Source organism: Myotis yumanensis, unplaced genomic scaffold, assembly GCF_028538775.1.
Source record: "Myotis yumanensis isolate MYYU_CA2020_CCGP unplaced genomic scaffold, mMyoYum1.0.hap1 SCAF_9, whole genome shotgun sequence".
Lineage (NCBI taxonomy): Eukaryota > Metazoa > Chordata > Mammalia > Chiroptera > Vespertilionidae > Myotis > Myotis yumanensis.
The window spans coordinates 48,548,719-48,575,058 of record NW_027223760.1 but is presented as its reverse complement, the minus strand read 5'-3'; the positions used below and the strand labels follow the sequence as shown (position 1 = coordinate 48,575,058).

Here is a 26,340-nt window from a genome sequence, read left to right as displayed (position 1 = left end):
GGATTTAGCCACACAGTGGTTTCCAGTTTCATTTGTATCCAGTGGCATGTGTTTGCAAAGGTAATGGATTTGCAGCTGGAGACCGTTGCAAAGCCACGTGCTACACAAAGAGTCCACGACCTGCGACCTCAGCTTGATTAACATGGTCCTGTACACATCTATCCCAGAGATTATTTTATTTTAGTCTGTGGATTCTTTGAGTGTTTATCTTTGATTTCCAAGACTAGCTTTTAAGGAAAACAATGTGCTTTGAGCTTACTGTTTGTGAGTAGTACCTGGACAGATGAGGGTGCAGCAGTTAATAACAGCTTTTGTGGGTGCTGGTGCAGACCCTACGGCGTTCCTGTTTAGAATAAGAGCCTATAACTTCGAATTCTCTGTCACTTGTTGTTTTCGAAAGGAAGTGAGGTGTAACCACTGCCCAAATAGCCTCTGCTGAAGAGCTGTTTGTTTTGCAAGTTAACCAGAAAGGGTAAGGGACAGGGTACCTCTCTAAAATGCTGTGAGGGCACTCATCATTTCAGCTGTTGCTACAGAAAGGAAGTATTACTTTCACAAACAAAACACACTGGCTTAATCATTTTCCACTTCTGAATGATGAACGTGTCACACATCTGTATATGTTTTTCTCAGAGTAAATGGCATACTATATGTTTGAAGTGAAGAGGCTTTGCTGTGGAGTTGCCAAGGTAACTGACCAGCAAGCAGTTCAGCAGATTGCAGACAGGCATTAGAGTACACATGAATAAAGAAAAGCGCGTGTCGTCGTAAAGCCCCGGAGGCCCATGCTAGAGGGTAGCTTGGTTCTGTAGATTGCAGAAATGCCTTTCATGGAAACAGACTGAGGAAGATGTGCTATCCTTGTCCTTGAACTGAGGCGTTATTGCAGTAGCAGGTACCTTTTCATGGTTCCACTTCAGGACCTGCCAAGAGCTATATAGAAAATAGAATCATTTCAATATTAATTAATAACCTTCCCTTTTGCTTGTAAGCTTGCTTTTGCCACCTTATGACAGCCGACACTAAGGGAAACGGTTAGTAATTAGTAATGTAAATGGAGGAGGGTAACATGTAAACTGCTACACACCCATGAGAATTTGTTACACAATTGAAATTTAAATGGAATATTACATATATTTAATCCATAAACATGAGACCTGTGTTTACCGCTACAGTGTTTTGTATTAGAATATATTCATCCGTTCACTAGGCATTGGTAACATTATTCAAATATGCCAGATACCTTCTAGGTGCCGAGAAAATAATGAAGGTAAATAAAATTCAGAGCTGAACTTCAAGGTGTTTTTAATCTCTAGAAAGAATAAATTAGATTACCTCTGAAGAGATCCCTTTAGATTATTCGAAATATTTCTGTGCTTTGGATGTAAACTCCTTTTTACATATAGAATGAAATAACTGCTCAGCAGGAGTTCACAACTCTGCATAATTTGTCCGTCTTCCCAGTTTTTCTCCCCCTACCTTAAATATACCCCAAGATCTAGCACCCCTGGTTTAATTCCCTTCCTTGAAAGAACCCCACGCAACTCCACAGTTGTATCGTGTATGTGTGTTCGATGCTGCAATGCCCGAATTCCCCATCTCTGAGTTTCAGAACCTTGCTAGTACTTTAAAAGCCATATTGAATTCTACTTTTCCCATACATCTTTTCCAATTCTTTCTAGCCTCTGTTGCTGCTCGTCATGTTCCCAGGTATTGCCAGAGCAGCGTACCCCTCTGGCATCATACCGAGTTAGGTGGACATTGGTCTCCCAAACCAGATGGTGAACTCGTGGAAGGCAGGGACTAGGTCTCCTTCATTGCTGCCTTCTCCATAGCACCTTGTATACCTGGAGGTGTTGTGGAATTCAGCTGCTGAAAAACCTCAAATTCTTATCCTCACAGTTCTAGGACTCTTACACTAACGTTTTTTGAGAACGGGACCATTTCCACTGGTGAGGAAGTTGTTCTTGGGGAGAAGTTGGGTATTCTGAAGGCCATGGGAAGACTACTTACGAATACTCGCACCAAACAAGGCAGGAAGGGACGAGTCTCCCTGCAGACCTAGTTTGAACCCAGCCTGCAGCTTCCTTCCCTCGGTGACATGGCCTTTGAAGTTGTGTATTTCGTAGTAAAGCTATGGATCTACGTGAAGCTACAAGCCAAATAGTTTAGTTTAGTTTTACATTTTTGGCAGCCATCCACAGAACCGCAGGGACAAGTTTTCACAGATAAAGAAACATTTTTGTGGGAGTTCCTGTTTTTATGCTGAAAAATCTATTGTCAGCGATCTCGCTATCCAGGGCTTTTAGTTAGTTGTGAGCCTGAAGTAAGCAGCGTTGGGGTTCTTAAGGTTAATTACTCCATTTACAAATCCATCAGTGAGTAAGAGAAAGAACTGGCCTGATAGAGTTTATCTGTTTAAAAATTGCAGCCACTAGCCAGTCAGGAAGATAGAAAACCAAAAGAGATTGTAGAGGTGACAAGGGTAATGGCAGTAATGTGTTGGTGGAGATGCTGATATCGGAGGAAAAACAATAGGTGGAAAACTAATCAAACCAATTTGGCCATTTTAATGTACTCCCATCGTATATCTTAAGTAACCAGTGAATCATGAAATCTACCCCATTTCACTTAAAGCAATTATTGGCACTGAATTTTATTATGTAATTGATATCGCTTATTTAGGATGTAGGTTTATATTGCGTGAGTTATTAAATGTCAAGATCAGGTAAAATGGAATAAATCAGTTCTAGGAGAGAGATGAGAAATAACACTCATAGAAAAAGTATCAACGCATTTTTTAATCAGTATATATGAAAGTTGCCTTACATAGATCGATGGTATTATACACTCTGATGTGCTTTGTCTAGCAAACAATACAGCATAGATTCCGACCATTTAAAAATTACACTTTATATTTTGCTTTGGAAAAAAACACTGTAGCAATTATGTAGTTGGTTAGTTCTTATGATGCATTTAGCTGGTAATAATTGCAATGAAATCACCAAAAAGATGTTATGAATGTTTTCACTATTTAATAACAATTTAAAACATTAAAATGTGCCTAATTTTGTTTACACAGTATTTTAAAAGTCTCTAAACATGCCAAGTCGGAAGAGTTGTTTGATGTTTTGTTCTAAAATCACTTCCTTTTACAACAAACTTCTTAACAATATGTTGCATGTTGCTTCAGTTTTCCCTTCCTTTACAGGGTAAGTGAATTGTCAGCGTATCTCATTGTTTGTCAATCTCCTTTCTTCCCTCTTCGTTTTCAGTGTACACCATCTTCTCGAAGGTGCACTCTGATCGCGATGTGTACCCATCTGCTGGTGTCCTCTTTGTTCATGTTTTGGAAAGAGAGTCTTTTAAGGGAGAATTTCCACCTTACCCCAAACCTGGTATGTCTTCAATGGCATGGGGGGGCGGGGGGGAGTGATTGATTTACTACATTTTCCATAATCTAGGTGACATATGATAAAACATTGTTAACATTTGAAATGGTTTGGGTGCATGATAAATTGGTCATTGTAGGCTATTTTCCATCATAAGATTATAAATTTAATTGCAGAAGGAAATAATTCATTTTTGATTTTGAGGAAAGCATATTTTTGGTTTCCCAGTCTTGAGTTTTGTGCTTCTGACAAATGATGTACCTGTATTTGCGTAGAAATAATTATAGTTATATAATTATGACTTTCATGTTAAAACTTTGAATCTTACATAGTACATTGATTTTTAGGAACCTATACATATGTTATAGAGAGCATGAAATATGGTATTAAGAAAGTTCTCAAAAAAGCTTTTATAATATGAAATAATTTTATATAATGAAGATTAATTTTTCCCTTAAAGTAATACCAATTGCAAAGTCTTATTTGATTCACTATTGGCTTACATTTTTGTGACAAATGCTATGAAATCAATGAAGACATAGAAAGACTGGCAAGAAAAAAATATATTAAATTATTATAATTCTTAAGTAACAAATAAAAATGAATTTTCTGAAAATTAGAGCATTACAATTAATATAAACATTATTTTTGTAGATTATATGATGAAAAGCATACCTGAAAACACTCATAAAATATAGTTAACCATGTTATCAACAGCATTCTAGAATAAAAGGTAGTCTTTTTATCAGTTACTTAAAAAATGTTTTTTAATGTGGTATTCTATGTTGCAAAACTATTTAGCTAAACCTTTTGAGCAAACTCTAATATTTGAGAAGAAAACATGTAGTTAAAAGCATGGTTTCTGGAGTCAGCCAAGATTAAATTCTAGTTTTACCACATAACATGACCACAGAGAAGTTACATAACATGGAAAATTACATATTTCATCAACAAGATTAGGGCTAATGATAGTACTACTTTTATAGGTATGTTTCAAAATCAGATGAAATACTGTAGTGCCTGTAAAATCTAGGCACAGTAACAGGGCCAGATACATGCTAATAAATGATGCCATTATTATTATTATTATTTATCATTAATAAATGTCATTATTACAAGACTTTTGGATTTGTAACACTTTTTTCAACTCATCCTCCATTGTTTTAAAATTACATCATTTTTGTTTTAAAATAATATTTTTATAATTTTGAGATATTAAGAGTAGTTTGATAGTGTCCAGAGTTTCATGAAAGGAAGGCTTCGCAAGAAAATGAACACCTCAACATGATTGGGAGATTTTTCTGAAAGACAGTTGTCTTATTGGTAAAACTTTCCCACTCCTAGGTGACCAAAATAAGAAAAAAGAAAAAGAAAAGAAAAATTCCTCTGAAGTTGTATGAATCTGCTTTCTTTATTACATTAGATTTCTAGACAAACGGAACAACCAAAAGGATTTTTTCTTTACATGAGGCCCTAATCTGAATTCCCAGATGGATTTGGCTTTGTGTGTGTGTATTTAGTTTGCTACAAATGTAAAAAAATTTTTTTAAGACAGAAATATTTTGATTGAAACTACCAAAGCAACATGTGTGAAAATAACTAACTTGTATTTTAATTCTGTGTTTCTTATCTAGGCGAGATTAGTAATGATCCCATAACATTTAACACAAATTTAATGGGTTATCCAGACCGACCTGGATGGCTTCGGTATATCCAAAGGACACCGTATAGTGATGGAGTCCTGTATGGGTCTCCAACAGCTGAAAATGTGGGGAAACCAACAATCATTGAGGTAATGTCTTAGAATGAGCAAAATTGTTTTTGTTTTTTTGGTAATTTGAGTTTCAAATTTTGGAATTAAAATTACATGGCAATAGTTTCCAGCATTTTATGCATGGAAACACTGTAGATTGCATTTGGAAATGTATCATTCCTTTCTGTGAATTTCCAAAGTCTTTTAAATTAAATTTATTGGGGTGACATTGGTTAATAAGATTAGATTGGTTTCAAGTGTACATTTCTATGATACAGGATCAGTATATTGCATTGTGTACCCACCATATATTTGGCCCCTTTTACTACTCCCCAATACCCCTTCCCTCTGTTGTCTGTATCTATGAGTTTCAGTTTTATATCCCACATATGAGTGAAATCATATGGTTCTTAGCTTTTTTTGACTGACTTATTTTGCTTAGCATAACAGTTTCAAGGTCCATCTGTGTTGTTGCAAATGGCAGTATGAAATCTTTTCTTATGACTCAGTATTCCATTGTGTATATCTACTACATCTTCTTTATTCAACCATCTATCGAAGGACATTTTGGTTGTTTGCATGTCTTGGCCACCGTGAATAATGCTGCATTGAACAAAGGGGTGCATATATCTTTTTGAATAAGTGTTTTCAAATTTTGAGGGTGGGTGCAGAGAAGAGGGATTGCTTGGTCATATGAGAACTCTCTTTTTAATTTTTTTAAGGAACTTCCATACTAGTTTTCCATAGTTGCTATACCAGTTTATATTCCCACCAACAGTGAATGAGGGTTCCATTTTCTTCTCAACCTCTTCAACACTTATTATTACCTGTCTTGTTGATAATAGCCATTCTAACAGGTGTGAGGTGGTATCTCATTATAGATTTGATTTGCATTTCCCTAATAGCTAGTGAAGCTGAACATCTTTTCATATATCTGTTTGCCATTTGTATATCTTTCTGGGAGAAGTGTCTGTCCAGGGCCTCTGCTCATTTTTAAGTGGGAGTGTTTGTTTGGTGTTGAATTGTATGAGTTTGTTATATATTTTGGTTATTAATCCCTTGTCAGAGCTGTTGTTTACAGGTATCTTCTCCCATTAGGTTGCCTGCCTTTTTGTTTTGGTGGTTTCTTTGGCTGTGCACAAGCATTTTAGTTTGATATAGTCTCATTCATTTATTTTTGCCTTTACTTCCCTTGACTTTGGGGTCAAATTAATAAAGTCTTCTCTAAGACCCAGGTCCATAAGTTTAGTACCGACGTTTCTTCAATGTAATTTACTGTTTCAGATCTTATATTTAGGTCTTTGATCCATTTGAAATAATGTTTGTACATGGTGACAGATTATAGTCCAGTTTCATTCTTTTGCATTTGGCTTTCCAATTTTCCCAGGACCATTTATTGAGAAGGCTTTATTTTCTTCATGGTATGTTTTTGGCTCCTTTGTCAAAAATTATTTGCCCATACACATGTGGTTTGGGGGTTCTTAATCCAGTTCCATTGGTGTGTGTCATTTCACAGTTTTTTTCTTTCAGCTTTTATATAAAAAAGAGGGCAGTCCAAATTAGTGGAAAAAATTAAGACACTTAAAAGAAATAGATTACTATAATATGAATTATATTTAAGAAAATAAGTGCAAATTTATCTGCTCTTTATTTTAATTTCAAATTTCATGTTCACTGAAATACAGTCATTATGCAGACATTTTATAAACCTCTCCCATGTACTGAGCATTAGGATAGGTGCTGGTGATAGAAGGATGAATAACAGGTGAGTCCAGGAGTTGGAGCACTGAAGAGGAAACACTTATTTAGCCAACACAACATAACTGTTATAATAAAAAGGTGCTGTTTGATGAAGAGTTGTAAGAGGGTAAATAGGAATTCACTTCTCAAAATAGAAGGAAGGCTGTCTTAGGCAGAAGAAACAGTGCATCAAAATATTGAAGGTATTGACAACCACATCTGTCTCATATGGAACAATGGTATATATCTGAAGAGATGGTGCCACACATCATCAGGTCATTGGGAAAAGGATGTCTATTTATTGAATGGTACTCAGACAATTGGTTAGCCATATGGCAAGCATAAAATTACATTCTTACTTCATAGGAAATATAAAACTCAAGTCTAGATTGAGGATTTAAATGTGAAAAGCAAAATTTTAAGCTATTATATGATAGTGTAGAAGAACTTTCTGAGTTTGGGGTCGGGAAGGAGTTCTTAAATAATAACTAACCATTTTTATTTAAGAGAAAAGATTGATAAATTTTTGCTATATTAAACTTGTGAACTTCTGTTCACCAAAGAAGCCATTAAAAAAAGACAACACACAAACAGGAAGGAGATATATATATATCCCACAAAGCAATGGTGACCCAAAAGTTCATCAGCAACAGAATAGATAACTAAATTGTGGAGTAATTAGTCGCACAGTGAATGTTTACAGCAACACTGAACTTAATCTTGCCCAGTCTCATGGATAAATATTTTAAACATAAGGTTGAATAAGAAAACACCAGTCTCAGAAGACTACATACAGTTTACCATTTTCATAAAGCTCAAAAAACAAGCAAATTAAATATTTTAAGCGTACATGCATTTATAATAAAGCTATATTTAAAATGAAGGGGATGATAAATACAAAATTCAAAATGACATTTCTGGTTGGAGAGAGGCAAGGGGCTAAGATAGAGAAATACATGTGCTGTGCGAGGATTCACAGGGGTTCATTATGTTCTTATACCTTATAACTAAGAGATAACGTTATCAATATGTATCAATTAATATACCAGAAATATAATGATGAAAATATAGCATATCTTTCATCTAGCACAAGTAGTAAAAAACTCATTTCTATATCCATATATAGTAACATATTTACAGTTTTAAAATATTCTATTAGTAGTACAATCAAAAAAGTTTTACATATCTTAAACTAATGTATAATCATATAACTCTGCTTAATTTATTCTGTAGATATTTATTAAGCATATAAATTAGATGAGCCACTCTTCTAAACATAGGGAAGCAAAAAGCAGGCACCAAAAAACAAAACAAAACAACAACCAGCAAAAGCATGCACACACATATACCTCAATAAAATTTGATTGAGGATATTACAGTATTTAAATATCTCATTAGAAGTGATAGGACTGTATTCTGTTATAACTGTATAAATTAAACATTAAATATAAATTCAGATAATAAAATTATTCTTCCTAATTCATGAAATATTTTTCACTCCCTATAGTAGCTGTGAATTTTTAAAAACAATCACATTAGAATTCATGAAATTTACAATATTGAGATTTGTGATAATTAGGAAAGGCTACCCATAAAAATATTGGCACTCATTTGCAAATGTCTAATATTTCTTTCTGAGCTTTAACTTTGAGATATTATAACAAATAGTAGAAGATTGATGCTTTTTTTTCCTCAGTGAGAATGATTAAGTTTTTTGCAGGGTGAACTTTTAAAAGCATGAAAATTCCTAAATGAAATCTTTATTACATTTTTTTCATTTGCTTCTTTGTGAACAGAGTTCCTACTTCATTTTAATGACTAGTCTTTATTTCATTGTTAATCTAATTAATCATGTGTCCAAAAAATATAGGTAGGAAGTCATTAAATCCAACAGAAATCCGACAGATTGTGGGGAGAGTTCTTTTAACTTTGTGTATTAGTCTGCTTTTCAAAATATATAGTTTTAAATATTATTAAAGGTTTGGAATTACTCCAAAATTTTTATTTTTACTGTATTCATAAATATTCCTGAGTGTAATTTATTTTATTTAAAGCTTTATGATGCTATGAAAATCTTTAATATTTGTTTTTATTTTTTTAAATTTATCTTTATTGTTGAAAGTATTACACATACCCCCCCTTCCCCCCGCATTGACCTTCTCCATCCCACTCCTGTCCCCTCCTCAGGCCTTCACTGCACTATTGTCTCTGTCCATGGGTTATGCATATATGCATACAAGTTCTTTGGTATTCATTTTTAAATGAGCAAGATATTTCTTTTATGAGTCAGTTTGTTCTACTTTTTTTTCTCAGTGTCAACCACAGCTGTAATCACTGTCAGAAGGCTGGTGCCAGGATGCTAAGACTTTGCACAATCTATTAGTTTTTGGGGTTTTTGAGGTACTGCAGACCTGTCTGAACGATTTCCTATCTGTCATAAAGTTAATTATTCCTTGATTTTTGAACTATTATTCTGGTTTTGGCCTTCACTTTGTTTGCTGTTTGCAGTGGCTCTTTCTGAGTTGACTTTGATGTGAGGTCATTGGCTCTTCAAATGTTCACTAATATTTGACTGTACAAAGGGATTGATCTGTGTTTTTGAGCATGTGCCATAAGCTTTATAGACCATGACCCTTACTGTTTTACTCCCATCATAAGTGGAGATGTGATTTCCCAAGGGTTATTCATGACATTTTTTTTGACTGGTTGGTGTGCAAACAACACGGAGATGTGCTTGTTTTAATGTGTCCTTTCCAGGACAATCCTTAAGCTTCATTTAAAAGTACAAAAATAAAAGTTGTTTTGGTGTTTTTGAAATTTTACAGTGGCACTGGTAAGTAATTCATAATGGTTAATCCATTTACTAATGGTACCTCTGCATTGTGATGGACTCTTCCGTGAAAGAGTCCCTCTGATTTTAACTTGTTTCGGCATGTTAAATAGACCTGACTAATGATTTCTCTTCCCATAATATTGCTAAAAGCTCTGAGTCCTTATTGCACAGAGAAGGAATATTTTGTAAGTATGTAAACAAATCATGAAAATGGAAAGGACAGTATGTTTTCATTTTGTCCTTAATGAATTTTATTTTCCAAATAACATTTCACTTTTTTAATATGATTTTCATTTTCCGATAGATAACTGCCTACAATAGGCGTACCTTTGAGACTGCAAGGCATAATTTGATAATTAATATAATGTCAGCAGAAGGTAGGTATGAAAAAATGTGTTGCTGATTGCTTCTTTGTTTACAAGGATATTTCATTATATTTTATGTCTGTGTAAAATATAGTTAAAGATTTTAAAGTACCAGATATCTAATATAACTGATGAAATAGTAAAATGTAGAAAAGAAAACTAAGCAATATTTAATTTGTTATAAATACCATGATGTGTTAGGGCCATGGTCGGCAAACTGCGGCTCGCGAGCCACATGCAGCTCTTTGGCCCCTTGAGTGTGGCTCTTCCTAAGCCTTAGGAGTACCCTAATTAAATTAATAACAATGTACCTACCTATATAGTTTAAGTTTAAAAAAATTTGGCTCTCAAAAGAAATTTCAATCATTGTACTGTTGATATTTGGCTCTGTGGACTAATGAGTTTGCCGACCACTGTGTTAGGTTGCCACTTATTTCTTCAGGCCTTCTTTTCCTTATCTGTAAAATAAAACTAAGAATAAAATTGCTCTTATCAGTCTGGGATACAGATTCCATGAATTAGGCATGAAATGTGCTTCACTTAGGACTGAACACAGAGTACACAATCAGTAATTATTAGCTAGTTTCATTATTTTACTTTAAAACTTATCATCGTTTTTTTGTGAAGATAAGGAGTTATTGATGGACAGAAGTAAGCTGTAATTTGGGTCACACACTACTTCCTAACAGCTAATCATGCATCAGTAATTGCCAGGGTCCATCAGCAATTTAGAGTTACATATGCTCAAATTATAAGTGATTCCCGAGGATTTGGAAGGACCCAGGGACTACTCCAAGAATTACCCTTTCAAATATTTGACCCTATTTTGGCACTTGATTGGGAAAAATACATACCAACGAAAACTTTGCAGTTAAAATGTATATATCATGGGGTACTCTTCTCTGTACCAGATATTATTTATGAATGAGAGTAACAGGAGGAGAATGAACATGGCATATTCCCTCCCGAAAGCAGGAAAACAGTGTGTACCCTGGGTAGGGGAATTCTTCTATGTACCAGTACAGTTAAAAACAAATGAGCAAACACAAAAAACTTTTTCAGAACCTACTAATTTGCCCTGACCGGTTTGGCTCAGTGGATAGAGCATCGGCCTGCAGACTGAAAGTTCCCAGGTTCGATTCCGGTCAAGGGCATGTACCTTGGTTGCAGGCACATCCCCAGTAGGAGGTATGCAGGAGGCAGCTGATCGATGTTTCACTCTCATTGATGTTTCTAACTCTCTATTCCTCTCCCTTCCTCTCTGTAAAAAATCAATAAAATATTTTTTTAAAAAAAAAAAAAAAAAAAAGAACCTACTAATTTGGATTGTGTGATAATTCAGCAAAGGCTAGGTTAAAAGTTGCTTTTATACTATACAAAAGAAAACAATTTCTATAGATTTGCTAATGCAATCCAAAATTGAGAAAATTCAAAAAAAATTGAGGAAATTGCTTGAAGACTTTGAACCCCTTTACATGAGTTCTTCCCAGGGGTTATAGCAATATCAGTTGCAGACAACAAATCTGCTAGTTTGAAATTGTGAATGACCTTCACATATGCAAAGCAAGTCCCAGTGCTGGTTCTGTAGGCTTGGACAGAAAATTCCCTGTCTACTTTTTCGCTTCCCAAGGGCTTTGGTAGGTATTGACATTTGGGTCAGCGAGACTTGTACTTGACTCCAGTTGTATTTGGATGCTTGCATCCAGTCTAATCGGTCCCTGTAGAATTAGAATGCCCTTAATGAACAGAATAATTGCAGTTTCCTTTTCCTAAGGATTTCAATAGTACTGTTAGTTATATAGTTACCTGACAGCGAGCGTGGGTCACTCACCTCACCATTACGCTCAGAGTGACTCAAAGCCTTTTGTCAGGTATGGGAGTCCCTATTAGTCTGTAGTTTGAACCTCTTCTTTCTCGTCTTCTCTCAGTCCTGTGGATATAGAGTCCACAGGCATCCTAATAGGTGTTATTGGTGTGTGGGGACCCATGTCCAAGCAGACACTAGTGGAAAACCGCTACACAACTATAGAATTAAAAGGTGGCTTTAGGGGCTATTTATCTAAAAATAGGGGTTTTGAAATGTGTTGAAGAGGGAGGAAGAGTAGATGGGTTTGGGGTTTTTACTTCTGACAGAGCTGCTCTACTGCTTTTTATAGAGGGTTCTGGGGCACCAAGCTATGAAAACCAGGGAACCAAGTGGCATGCATTTGTCCTTGCTGGTATAGATGGAATTGATATGGGCTCTAGGATGTGCATCTTGGAGCCTGACCTCCATACATGCCATTTCTTCCAGATAAAGTTAGGAAAAGAAATAAGAGTTGCATATCAGGATAATCACGCTCCGTCTGACTCCTTGCCCAGCTGTCTCCTGCTTGGAGAGGCCTAATGGGAAATTAGTCCTGGAGACTCACACAGCCTGGAGCTGAAGGAGAGGACACAGTGATTCTTTAAATTGGGTTCAGTACCTCGGAGGCCTGCCACCAATCTCTTGGCCTACTGCTCCCTTGGCCTCTGTGATGTCCAAATATAGCAGGCCTGGGATTTCCCCAAAGTTAGAAAGCTTGAGTGACTCATCTCTGGGAGCCCTGGCAGCCACGCTTGGCTGGGTAGACAGCAGGCAGCTGCACAGTCCGGAGCCGCTGAGGGCGTGTCAGCAGCCGGTCTCATAAAGGAACGACAAAGTGGGGTCACATGGATTAGGAAAAGCCAAGAAACAGTTCTCCAAAAAGTAACATGGGTCATAAGAAACAAGTTTTGAACAGTGGATGTAAAAACACTAAATGAAATTAATAGAGGGTAGACTTCTCGCATGCTCAAAACTGTATTTGGCATTATTTATAAATGCCATTTATTGGCAAGACACTGTTCTTCATGACATATTTCTGCACAAACATTTCTTGGTATGGGGAAAAATGTAATATGATTAAGCTACTGTTTATCTGTAAGAAACAGGAAATGTTTCTATATGAAACAGGAAACTTATCTACATAAAAGAGAATATATATCTATATATATCTCACATTTTAGAAGATTGCAGATGGCCTGTACATCAAGCAAATCTGACAAAACCATAAGCAGCATAAATGACAGTGTCGGAAATGAGTAAAGAACCTTCTGTGATCAGGGCCTTGGAGAACTCAGTGTTTAGGAAGAGATGCCACACTCTAGAAAACTCTCTTGAAAACTTTAAAGCCAGAATGTCTACCCTGACACCACCACAGGCATTACGTACCCTTTGATATTAAAGTGGCTTCATAAGAAATGACATCATCACGATTTCAGTTGTTTATTGTGTAGTTTTTATTTTTTATTTTATTATTAAGTAAGAGTGGAATACTTTATAGATATGAGTTTTAATGAAATAAGTCAGAGGGTGTATACATAGAATAAATTACTCTGTGTATAGTCCAGAAACATTTTCCTTTTAAAGGAAGAATTTAGATAGCCAACCTGTTTATATTATGATAGTAATTGCTAAAGAGGAGCACTTGTATACAGTCTCCCTTAGCTTAGATAAAAGTCAAATAAATTCAAATGATGGTAAATTTCTGGACCGCAAGGATCAGATTCCCCTTCTGAAAGAATGGAGAACAACACAAAGACCTACTCACGCTCTGGTTGTGGGTAATAAATGTGATAATTCACCTCAATCCATTAGTTTGTAAGTATTAATAAAAAAGAAGCCTTTATTATTACAGAAATAGTATTAAACAGAAAGCTATTTTTATCTTAATATAACAATTAGAACAAGGGAGATGATGATTTACAATTCAAGAATAACATTTGAGAAAATGAAATAAATTATATTTACTCTTTATTGAGAGTATGAATTGGACATTTGATTGTTTTAAAATATTAATTTTGAAATATTTGGAGAGAAATATTTATGAGATATTAGGGAAGAGGAAAGCTAAATCTGTATGAGATAAGGAATTTAATGAGAACTTTAAAACATAACTTTTCTAGAATATTTAATTATGGAGTGATCAAAATAGTAATATTGTTATAATTTCAGAATTTTTATTGAAAATATAATCAATATTTATTTTAGTAAAAAGTAATCCGTAATGTTTTAGCATGCTCCAAAATACAGCCGTGCATCACATAACAACATTTTGGACTGCAGAGAGGACATGGCCCCATAAGACTGTAATGGAGCTGAAAAATTCCTATCACCTAGTGATACTGCAGCCATTGTGACATTGTAGCACAATGCTAAGCTCTTGTTTTATATAAATTGAGTAGCCTAAGTGTAAAGTTGCATAAAGACTACAGTCGTGGACAGTAATATCCTAGGCCTTCACATTCGCTCACCTCTCACTCACTGACCCACCCAGAGCAACTTCCAGTCCTGCGAGGTCCGTTCATGGTAAGGGCATTTTGCAGGTACAACAATTTTTATCTTTTATACCATAATTTTTCATTTTATTTGTCAACTTTGCTTTACATTCAATATTATTTTATACTAGTCTCAGGTACAATATACTATATTTTTACTGTATGTTTTGACACACAAATCCTTTCCATTGTGTTATAATTACCTACAGTGTCTAGTGCAGTGACTTGCTGTACAAGCTTGTAGTCTACGAGCAATGGGCTATACTGTTCAGCCTGGGTGTGTAGCAGCAGGCTATACCATCCAGGTTTGTGTAAGTGCACGCTAGGATGTTTGCACAACACATTTATCAGACTGCGAAATGGAATGTGTATTCCTGTTGTTAAGCAATGCATGACTATACTGCACATTAAAAATGTGTTATTTCAAATCATATACCAACAAGCCACAAGCAAGTACTGATATTTTGTGATGTTCTTTCTATTTGGGAAGAATGTTGCTCTGTGCCTAAGGAATAGCACTACTTAGGGTTGTAATGATTACATGAGACGATATATTTGAAAAAGATCTGTTAATTTAAAAACACTATTAATACAAAATATTATTCCTACCCATGTTGCGTTCCAGAAGTGCCCCTTCTGCCTGGGTGAGGCAAGAAAGGAGGCCAGCAGGTCATTGGCAAGTTGGAGGCTGATTTGGCCTTTTTTTCTTTCTTTTTACCAAATCCTATAATTATTCACTGCCCTTGAATTGTAATGCATGGTAGATAAAATTCTGTGTCAAATGTATATTGTTATACAGAAAGCCTTTAAAGTCAGGATTAATATCATTTTCCAAAGGCAGGACTGTGACAGAAATAAACTAGTCTAGAATTGTTCTTTTGTTTCCCTTTCCAAAGACCACTTCACTAAAGCTATGCATACCCTTTTCCACCAAAATTAGATTTCCCGTTACCATACCAAGCGGAATTCTTCATTAAAAATATGAACGTAGAAGAAATGCTGGCCAGCGAGGTTCTCGGAGACTTCCTTGGGGCGGTGAAAAATGTGTGGCAGCCGGAGCGTCTGAATGCCATAAACATCACGTCGGCCCTGGACAGGGGCGGCAGGGTTCCGCTCCCTATCAATGACATGAAGGAGGGGTAAGCAGACCTTTATCTTGTTGCCTTCAATATGAATTTTTAAATATGGTGATCTTATCATGCTTATTATAGATGGAAGATGGTCTATTGCATTTTTTTAAAAAAAATAAGATGTGGGTATTGTAAAGATATGAAAATACTAGCAATTTTCTGTATTGATAAAGAGGTTACGTTCACGGTTCTTTATATCTGATGTTCCAGGTCCTGTGAAATCTATTTGTAGATCAGGATCAGCAATCATAAATTACAGCGCTGAGTCTTTTGTACCTTCTGTAGAGAAACTGATTATTTAGGACCCGGAATTTCAAAGGACATTGATGCCCCAGTTATCAGCTGCAGCAGGACATGCAGACTGCTGTAACTTTATTCTAGGAAACTATTTCTTTGCCTTTAACATTCTTTCCACCATGTGTCAGTGACTGGTGGCTGAAGCGGATTTGAGACCCATTCCGAAAGCCCGGCCTTGTCATTTTCAAGCTGGATGACGTTGGGCGAAATGCTGCATTCCTCTGTGCCTCAACCTCCTCATTTGCTCCCATGGGGAGTTTACTCTCCCTCTAGTTTGTCACAATGGTGAAGTGAAGCAGTGCTTTTGAAAGAGAGTTTTCTGTTCCCAAGCCTTACAGAGGATGCCTCGCCCTCATAGAGGTTCAGAAGCACTCCTATACCTGGGCAGACTGAAAAGTCAGTGTCAGCTAGACTTTGATCTTTAATTTTTAATCTGTAGGTTGAAGCAGATCCTATAAACATATGAGATATGGGATGAGTTATATTTTGGGTAGCATATTCCCTTTCCAACTCCTTCATTCATATTCCTGATAACATTTTTACACAGATGATATCTGGAATTACCTAGAATGCCTGAATTAATAAGAATTAAATTTAAGGACAGCTATAAAGAAGGACGTTGTTGGAAATAAGGGAAAATATCACAAGTAGACGTAACTAAAGTATGAGGGAGTAGGCAGAAGCGGGGTAAGGGCTAAGCAGTGAGCTGTCAAGTCCAGCTCACAGATTTCAGAACGAAACTGTACCTGCTATGTTACAGTCATGTGTTCCGAAGCCAGCCAAGCACACTTAGAAATGTTGCTTTTATCCCGTTTTTTGGGCAGCGTTTTCCTTGAAAACGTAATTCTAGAATTCAAATGTTTACGTCAGAGTTACAACCTGATTCTCTGAGTAATTAAGAGAGAACTGTGGAGAGAAATGAACAGAGGTATCTCCCCAGAACACCTTCTCCAAATGGGGAATCTTTCCAACATTTGTTCAAGTCATGTGTTCTGTGATGATCGTCCAGACCGTGAGGAAAGGTGTTGGAGGGGGCACCATGAACGCCAGGCATTGGTAGAGGTTCCCACAGTGGTGCTCTCTTCTGGGCGCAGACCTTCTCCACTCTCTAGTGTAGGCCCCACCCACTGAGGCACTTTTGGAAACAACTAAACTCCATTGAACTACATAACTCTCTAAACCAGACTCCGACCTAAAACAGTGCTTCCCAACTATGTCTAGCCTGAGACTTGTCAGTAGGCACCTTAACAAAAATACAGCTAGGTTCCGACCTCTGATTCCCCCTAGGGATTCTGAATCTTTGAGTCTAGGGCCGGGTCTGAGCATGTGACTCTAAATTAAGAACGGAATTTTTGTCCCTCAAGTACTTGTTGGAGAATTCGGTCATTAGCTGACTGACCCCCAACACCTGCTAGAGGGTGGCATGTGCTAGCAGGCATTTGAGAGAGTCAGTCCCATGGCATTTATTTGGACCTGGTCTCAGATCCCTTCCCAACTTGAAATGCTTTCCGAGAGTTTTAATTTAATGTTAAGCCATAACCTTTACAAAGTATTCAAAAAGTCTTTCAAAATAGCATTTCTATAAATTATACCCAAAGCCAACTCTATTACTACAATATCCCTCTACAAGCACTAATTAATTAAAATCCTCCTTGAGTATAATTCCAGAAGAAAACTTGTCCCTGGGAATGATTTTGCATATTTTCTTCACTTGTTATCTAATGTTGTAGTAACAATTTTTTTTTTAACCCCTGTTGCCTTAAATTTAGAAATAATTCCAATGCTTAACTCATCTCTTGTGCCTTCCTTTCTTTTTTTAATGGTGTATGTCATAATTACCAATTCACTTAATAAACTTTTGCCTCTGTACTTTCTTTTGAAAATAACATGGGCTTCAAATCCCTTTTAAAAATGAAATAGTGAAAAGATCAAGAGATAGGGCCAGAGATGGCAAAAAAAGCATCCCTTCCTTTTATAAAATTTTGTTTAAAAAATATACACTTCAGAAGTACTAATTAAGTACCTAAATATGTGTTCTACTTTATACTTAGCATAAGCCTCAATCTCTGATCTTTTTAAAAAAAATTTCATGGAATATTTTTCTATTTCTCATGGCAGCCATAATCCACTAATTGCAGATGTTTCCATATTAGCTATATATGGTCGATGAGGAAGAGAAACTCACATGGTAGACCCTCAGAGTAAGCTTACTAGCCAGTCCCTGCACAGCCCAAGCACCACTAAAATGTCAATCATCAAGAACCCATTGAACAGCATCCCAGCTCCTCTTTCTTCTTGATGTGTATTTTTCATCCTTGCAGAACTCACTGACAGCTTTCAAACTTCTCCTCAATCTAACAGAAAACAATTATAAAGATTTATGTCAAAGTGAGTGAGCTCATGAGGAACGCTGAGCCTCCCGGAAAGATTCCTTTTCACTCGCCAGACCTGTAACCCCAGGGCAACTGTGCTCTCTCCCAGTGTGTGGTCTTGGTGCCGCTTTCGCTCCTGACGTGGAGCCAGAGGCTAAGGACTCTGTGGATGCATTTAGCCCGGGATAAAGCTGGTGGCAAGAGGAGCAGGTTCATATTTCATTCTAGGCATGGCAGAGCTGCCAACCTGGGGTGAGTGATGTGGTGTAAATGGTGGCTATGAAGGGAATGATGGGGTGTGAGGATTAAAGAATAGACTCACTTTTCATAAGAGATTGTCAAACCTACCACTATTTCCTCTGGTTCCCAAAGCCTGTGGATCTAGCCCCCATCAGCAACAGAGAATCCTGGTTTATTCTCCTAGACAATCTCACAGAGTACTCCCTGTAATTAATGGTTTGCCCTCCGCCCTACCAAGGCCTCAGAGAGAAGTTACACTTGAGGAAGAGAATGTAAGTCAGTGGCTGCCAAATACCGCTGTGATGCAAGATCATGATCCTGGGCCAGTCCCTGGTGCTCTGCTGAATCGTCCCCATGTTTGGTGATTTACAAGATTGTCCTTTATTCTTAAGTTAAAGAACCTTTGATATTTTGGGTGCATTATCTTTAAATAATGTGCCTTTGATATCCTTTCATTTAAGGAATGATGGTGATAGCAGATAAAATTTTTAAAAGTAGTGTTTAAATATAAAAAAAATATTGAAGACTCATATGAATCTGTTTTTGTAAGTTTAAAAACAAATAAATGAAGTCAATGCAACTAGATGTTCAATATCTAGTCTTCTAAATTCTATGCATGCATTCATGCTTTTCTTTCATAGTTTAGTATTTTGTAAGTATTTTTTGGGGGAGGAATAGTGTATTAGTCTGGGAGTACAGTGTCTTTAAAATTACAGTGTATGGCCCAACTGGTGTAGCTCAGCAGTTAAGTGTTGATCCAGGAACCAAGAGGTCACCAGTTCAATTCCCAGTCAGGGCACATGCCCAGGTTCCTGGCTCAATCTCCAGTGGGAGGCATGGAGGAGGCAGCCGATGTTTCTTTCTCTCTATCCGTCTCCCTTTCTCTCTCCTTTTCTCTCTCTCTCTCTCTCAAAAATATTAAAAACATATTTTTAAAAATTACAGTCTATGTTCACAGTCCGTTAGGGTGCAGACAGTAGTCAGAACATTAAACCAAAGTGTGGTACATGCTACAGTTGAGGCTGTCATAACGAAGAGTGCTCCTCCCTCGTCGGGCGGATGCCTAAAAAGGGTCCATAGAGGAGGTGAACTGGAGCCCGGCCCGAGTTTACAATGTGAGTACAAATCAGCCTGCTCAAAAAACGAGGAAGCGGGATTCTAGGTGAGGGAACGGCTTGGGCCCTTAGGGAGAACGCGTGGTGGATTTAGAAATGGAGGTTAGGGGTCCAAGGAGGCAAGCCCAGGCCACCTAAGGCCTTGTGCACCAGGAAAAGGTGTGCGGCTTTTATCCTGAAGCATTAGGGACCTTTGCAGAAAATGGCTGATATTAAAGTTTTCGTTTTAGCAGGTGGGCGTGCTAAGCCTACCACATGAAAGAACAGAGCAGACCCACACGTCTCCTTTCTGCCAACAGGAGGCCCCAGGAAGCCAGAAAGGCCTGGGCCTGTGTGCCCGTTGCCTCTTCTGAGAATCCATTCCTCCTCCAGGGAGAGGACTGAGCAAGCAGTGGGACTAGACTCTAGAAGTGTCCTTTGTTTGTTTCTCTTCTGTATTAGATCATTTATTTAGTTTTATGGTGATTGATTGATTGTAGATATGGACAGAACAAAGAAGTGGGTAGGGGACAGAGGAAGGAATCGAGGTGCATGGAAGAGCTCAGGAGCGCCCGGGCGATGTGTTATTTATGTAGACGCATTATACTTGAAACTGTCCTTATCTCCCATCTACACAAAATAAAGTATAAAATACGTTCAGTCCTTGGACAGTTAGGTAGAAAGTACAATCATTAGACCCATTTATCTGGCTATTGCTGAAAAAGGCAGACTTGTAACTTACATTTTTTACCCGTTTCTCATTTCTTCACATTGTCTGTGTAAATGCCTCAGCAAATGCGTTTTCCCTCAAGGGAAATTGAGTTGCTCAAATTGGAAGAAGAAAAACCTTCATAAGGAACAAGTTCTATCTTGTGTTTACCGATTCCTGAGATCAGATCTGAGGAACCATGTTTTGATAACACTGCTTGAGAGCCTTGTCCTTGATAATGTCATATCTTTACACACATATGAATGTTTGGAAATAGATTGCTAAAATCATAAAGGTAAAACTCATCCTCATAAAAAATTTTAATTTCTATATATCAAAAAGCCAGCTGAAAGGAAAACAAGAGCTTATGAAAATGTAATTTTAGCGTGCATAATATAGAGTTATTGTTATACATAGCCTCGTGCAACATTACTTTTTAAAACCAACATGTTGAAACTTACTGGTTCTACAAAAGAAACTATATATATATATATATATATATATATATATATACACACACACACACACACACACACATTATTTTTTACCTACAAAGCAATTCCAATATCTACTTTTCTTGAACATATTATTTATAGCCTATTTGCATTTTATTTATTAACTGATTTCCCAGCTTTATTGAGATATAATTAACATGTTATATAAGTTAAGGTGTACAACATAATGACTTTATGTATATATACTGATAAAGCGAAATGATCACCACAGTAAGTTGTTACTATCCATCACCACACATAGCTACACACTTTTTTTCTTGCGATAAGAATTTTAAAGATTTACTCTCTTAGCAACTGTCAACTATTCTGCTTATGTTTTTAAACTGGCAAGATGCTTTTCATTCAGGTATTTATTCTGCAAATAGGCTCCCTGAGGACAGTGAAAAAGTCTGGGTTCAAGGAGAACTATTAAGGGACTGTTGCTCCATCCCCTGGGGAAAGTGATGGTGACTAGAGCTAGAGTTGTAGCAGTGGGAAGGCACAAAGTAGACAGGCGTGTATGAGAGTTCTTTCAGGGTGAATGTCAGAGACCGATGATGGATTGAATATGTGGGAGGAAGGACAGGACTCAAAGATGATGGTGCTTGAGCATCTGGCCATGCCAATCACTGAGAGAGAAGAAGAGAGAAGGAGGAACAGGTGGAGGTGGGGTGGGGTGGGGTGATGATGAGCTCAGTTCGGAACGTATTAAGTTTGTGAAGCTTATGGATCATCCCAGTACAGATGAAAGTAATTTGGCAGTATGTATCAACTGTCATAAAAGTGTTTCCACTTCTAGGCATCTCTTCCAAGATAGTAACATTAAAGAGTATGCACAGAGATAGTCTTTGCGATATTATTTATAACATCAAAAAATTGGAAGCAACTTACATGTCCAACTCTGAAATAATTGCTGAATAAATCATGTGCACTTAAAAATTATATTGCCTTACATCTATAATTATAAAGACTGTACAATAGGGAAAATGTTTATGATGCATTAAGTGAAAAAAGATACAAAATTATATTTTAGAGACAATTGTAATTAGGTTAACTATATGCATTTGAAAAATATGCTGCATAGTAAATTGGAAAATGAAAATAGCTATCTTGGTAATATTAATTCTGTCCTTATATCCCAAGTTTTATGTAATGTTTTGTGTTGCTTTTTAATTTGAGAAAAAAATAAACTTTTCACAGCACCAAAAACATATGTTTATGCCCACTTATATTATCTTGAAGTGAATTAATTTAAAAATTATTAATTATAAATGCAAATCAGTGTCATGTTAAAGCAAGAGGACCGTTGTAAGAAATATTCATTTTAGTTCTGTATGTACAAATATATTTCACAATATCAAGGGAAAATATGGTCTTTGCTAGGCAGTTAATAAGGGAGCTTACAAGTAATTTGTTTTAAATGAACTATGTTTAAGTCTTTATTGTGAAAGTCTTAACATATGTTCCCTTCTTTTCCCCATTGACCCCTTCTGGCCAGCCCCCACCCCAGGTCTTCACCAAACTATTGTCTGTGTCCATGGGTTATGCATGTATGTATACCTGTTCTTTGGTCGATCTCTTCCCACCCATCCGCTCACCCCCGCCTTCCCTCTGAGATTCAACAGTCTGTTCCATGCGTCTATGAGCTATGTTGAGATTCACTGATCATCTACATACTTTACCAATGGTTTCTCACATCTACGTTTGTTCTCAATTTTTCATTTTATCTTCAGTTTCTGTATAGTATATACTATTGGCCTCCCAAAGGCATCATGGTTTTTATTTAATGTTCTTTTAAAAGAATTTTCAGTTCAAATGTACAGTTCACATAAGAACAACCAAATGAGCTTATGTAATCGTACTCTGAGGCACAGTCATCAACTCAGGGTGTGACTTCATACTTACTTTGACATAGCTTTGAATTTTTGTGCTGCACTTTATTTATTTATTTTTTAACTTTAAAAGTAATGTTATGTTGGTTTTTTTTTATAAAAATAATACATGCTAATTATAGAAAATCCATGGGGAAAAGAACATACAAGCAGTAAGCAAATACAAATTATCTACCACTCAAAGATAATTGTGCTGCATTTTAATTTTTTAAAATAAAAGCTTTATTCAGATATAATTCACATATCATACAATTCACCTATTTAAAGTATTTAACTCAATGGTTTTTAGTTTATTTCCAAAGTTGTACAATCATTACCAGAGTCCATTTTAGAACATTTTCATCATTCCAACAACCCCCTCCCACATCCATTTAGCAGTCACTTACCACCACACCCTCCAGCCCCAGGCAACCACTACTCACTTGCTATCTCTCTAATTTTCCCTATTCTGGACATTTCATATGGATGGAATTTGTGACTGTTTTGTTTTTTTTTTTTTTTTTTTGCTTAGCATACTGTTTTAAAGGTTTATCCACAATGTAGCATGTATCAGCACTTCATTCTCTTTTTTTTTGGCTAATATTCTAATGTATAAATATTCTATCTTTTTATCCATTCAGTTGATGAGCATTTGTATTGTTTTCAGTTTTTGACTATTAGGAACAATGCTCTATAAACACCCATGTACAAATTTGTGTAGACACATATTTTCATTTCACTTAAGAGTGGAATTGCTGGTCACACAGTAACTCTGTATTTAAACTTTTGAGTCATTGCTAGGCTGTTTTCCAAACCAGTTGCACTGCTTTACATTCCCATCAGCAGACTAGGAGAGTTCAGTTTCTTTATATCTTCACCAACACTTCGTATTATCTGTCTTTTTTATTAGAATGGGAGTGAAGTGGTGTCTCCTTGTGGTTTTGGTTTCTCTTTTACTAATGGCTAATGTTGTTGAGCATCTTTTCATGCTCTTATTGGACATTTGTATATTTTCTTTGAGGAAATTTCTATTTAGATTCTTTGCCATTTTAAATTGGATTTGAGTTGTAAGTCCTTTATGTATTGGGAGTGCAAGTTCCCTTATTAGATCTATGATTTGCAAATTGTTTCTCCCATTTCATGGGTTTTCTTTTCATTTTCTTAAAATGTGTCCTTTGAAGCACAAAGTTTTTAATTTTGTAAGTCCAATTTATCTATTTTTTCAATTATTGCTGGAACTTTTGGTGCCATATCTAAGAAACCATTGCCTAATCCAAGGTCATGACAATTTATGCCTGTTTCTTTCCAGAATTTAATAGTTTTAGTTCCTGCATTTATGTCTTTAATCTATTTTGAGTTACTTTTTATATGGTGTGAGGTAGGGGTCTGACTTCATTATTTTACATGTGGAAATCCGATTGTCCCAGCATCATATGTTGTAAAGACTATTATTTCCCCCATTGAATTGTCATGGCACCTGTGACAAATTTTAGTTTACTAAATGTAAGATTTATTTCTGGACTTTAATTCTGTTCCATTGATCTACATGTCTATCCTATGCTAGTACCACATGGTCTTGATAATTGTTGCTTTGAAATTGGTAATTGTGAGTCTTTCAACTTTTTCTTTCAAGATTTTTCTTCTGTGGGTGGCTATTTTGGGTCCCTTGAATTTCCGTTTGGATTTTAGGATCAGTTTGTCAATTTCTGCAAGGAAGTCAGCTGAATTTTACTGGGTTTACTTCATAAGTACCTATAATATTGTCACTAGGAAAATAATATTTAATTTAGAGTAATTTCCTATTTTTCTCTTTTCTTTTGAAAGACCTATATGATATTTCTATCTTCTCAAGCTGCTCTAGGATTATTTAAATGCTAATATCTCTTTTATTGTGAATCCCTTATTCGTCAGTTAAGTAGAATTGTTTCGCCTAATTGCCAAGATACACACCAAGAAAATAAATTTCACATGCCTAGTTTGTGTTTAACGAACAATAGTTTTATCTTATATTACCCTCTTAGATAAAACTTTGAGAGATCATGTAATGAGAGATCTAACAGTAGGGCTCCATGAAGTGGAAAGGCGGACTGGACTCTTGGGTTAAATAGCTAATACTTCCTAAAGCTCCATTACCTCCAGGGGTGTAATTTCACAATCTTATTAAAATGCTTCAAGGGAAGATATATTACTAATAATTATTTATTATTTTAGCAATTCCATTATTTTCTAAACAATTTCTTTAAGAATAGTTTTTAAATGTAAGTAATCTACCAACCATCGTAACCAGAATAGGGACAAATCATTATTTTGAATTAAAATAAGCAGGATGAAAAACTTTTAAAGAAATTAAAATAGAATTGAAAGAGTGTCTGGTGCACCAAAGTACTCTGTAAATATGGGTTGAATAAAGGAAAGGATGAAAGGAAACCCCTACATGAATCACTGCCTTTAAAACCCAGGTCCCTACCTTGGGATGGCTCTCGATAATCCCTCAATTCAAAGGGGTAAATCCTGCTTTCAGGGTAGATTGTTTTTTTTCCCCCAGTGTTTTCAATTTTCTTAAAGGATAACCTGAGAGTTTCACATTTTTGCAGCGTGTATGTCATGGTTGGTGCAGATGTCCCGTTCTCTTCTTGTTTACGTGAAGTGGAAAACCCACAGAATCAATTGAGATGCAGTCAAGAAATGGAGCCTGTAATCACCTGTGATAAAAAATTTCGTTCTCAATTTTACATTGACTGGTGCAAAATTTCGCTGGTGAGTTTTAATGCTGTTTTGGGTTTTGCAAATGTAATTAGAAATGATTGGCCAGGAAGATAACGTTTGACTAAAACCTGAATTGCTTTTAGGAACAAATCCTGGGTTTACTTTGTTAACCAAAATTGCCTTCTCCTGCCTTGAAGTAGTTGGCAAGCTCATTGACAACATATCCATTTGGGAAAGTATCTCCACTTTTGTTCTCAGTCTACCCTTGATTAGTTGCTGGGCTGGATTAGCTTGGCAGGTGGTCTAAATGCTCACCCTGGACATGCAGGTGGCTGCTACATCAGGATAAATTATGGAGTCAGTGTGGCATGTGTAGAAAGTCTCAACTATGCCGCCACGACCCCAGTCTGGAAGGAGAGATCAGAGTACAAGAATAAGTCTGAAAATAAAGCAATATTGTGCTATAATCCAGTGTCCTAGAAACTCACATTATAGGGGAAGTTCAAGGGATAAGGAAAACAATTCCAAGTGAGGAAAGTTAGAATTTTACCCACAGCCCCATAAATATAAAATACTTCTTTCTAAACAACTTCTTAAGTGAGCACACTAAAAGAGTTAGGAAAATGTGGGTATGGTTTCCTATATATGTAAGATACATATATAGAATGTCTTATATAAAATTTATTTATTTTTGATCCTGCTTCTTTGGAAAAGGAAAAGTTGTTTGGCTTCTTTAGTGACCTTTAGATTTAACTTCTGTCAACTCTTGGTGCTCAGTGGTGACTGAATTTGAAGTTGACATCTGAACAAAGTTATTGGTACATAAACACAACTGTCACTGCGTGTCTTAGAGAACCAAATACAGGCAACTTTCCTGGATCCAGGAGGGGAGAACATCTTAACGTTGTAGCACTTCCACCTGTGGTCCTTGGCCAGGGCCTCTTCTTTTTATGTCGCTTGTGTCTTAGGAAAGTAACGTTCTTTCTCTGCCTGCTTAAATCAAGGA

At 36.3% G+C, this 26,340-nt stretch overlaps 1 protein-coding gene across 4 annotated transcripts in view; it reads left to right on the top strand.

Annotated features, from left to right (window-relative positions):
- Positions 1-26,340, top strand: part of SGCE (sarcoglycan epsilon) — a 66,106-nt gene that overhangs the window by 22,773 nt on the left and 16,993 nt on the right. For all 4 annotated transcript variants that reach the window (XM_070424282.1, XM_070424281.1, XM_070424283.1 and 1 more), the window contains exons 2-6: positions 3,276-3,398; positions 5,027-5,184; positions 10,023-10,095; positions 15,362-15,560; positions 25,223-25,385. In XM_070424282.1, the coding sequence (XP_070280383.1) occupies positions 3,276-3,398; positions 5,027-5,184; positions 10,023-10,095; positions 15,362-15,560; positions 25,223-25,385 (716 nt within the window). The remainder of the gene's footprint in view (positions 1-3,275; positions 3,399-5,026; positions 5,185-10,022; positions 10,096-15,361; positions 15,561-25,222; positions 25,386-26,340) is intronic.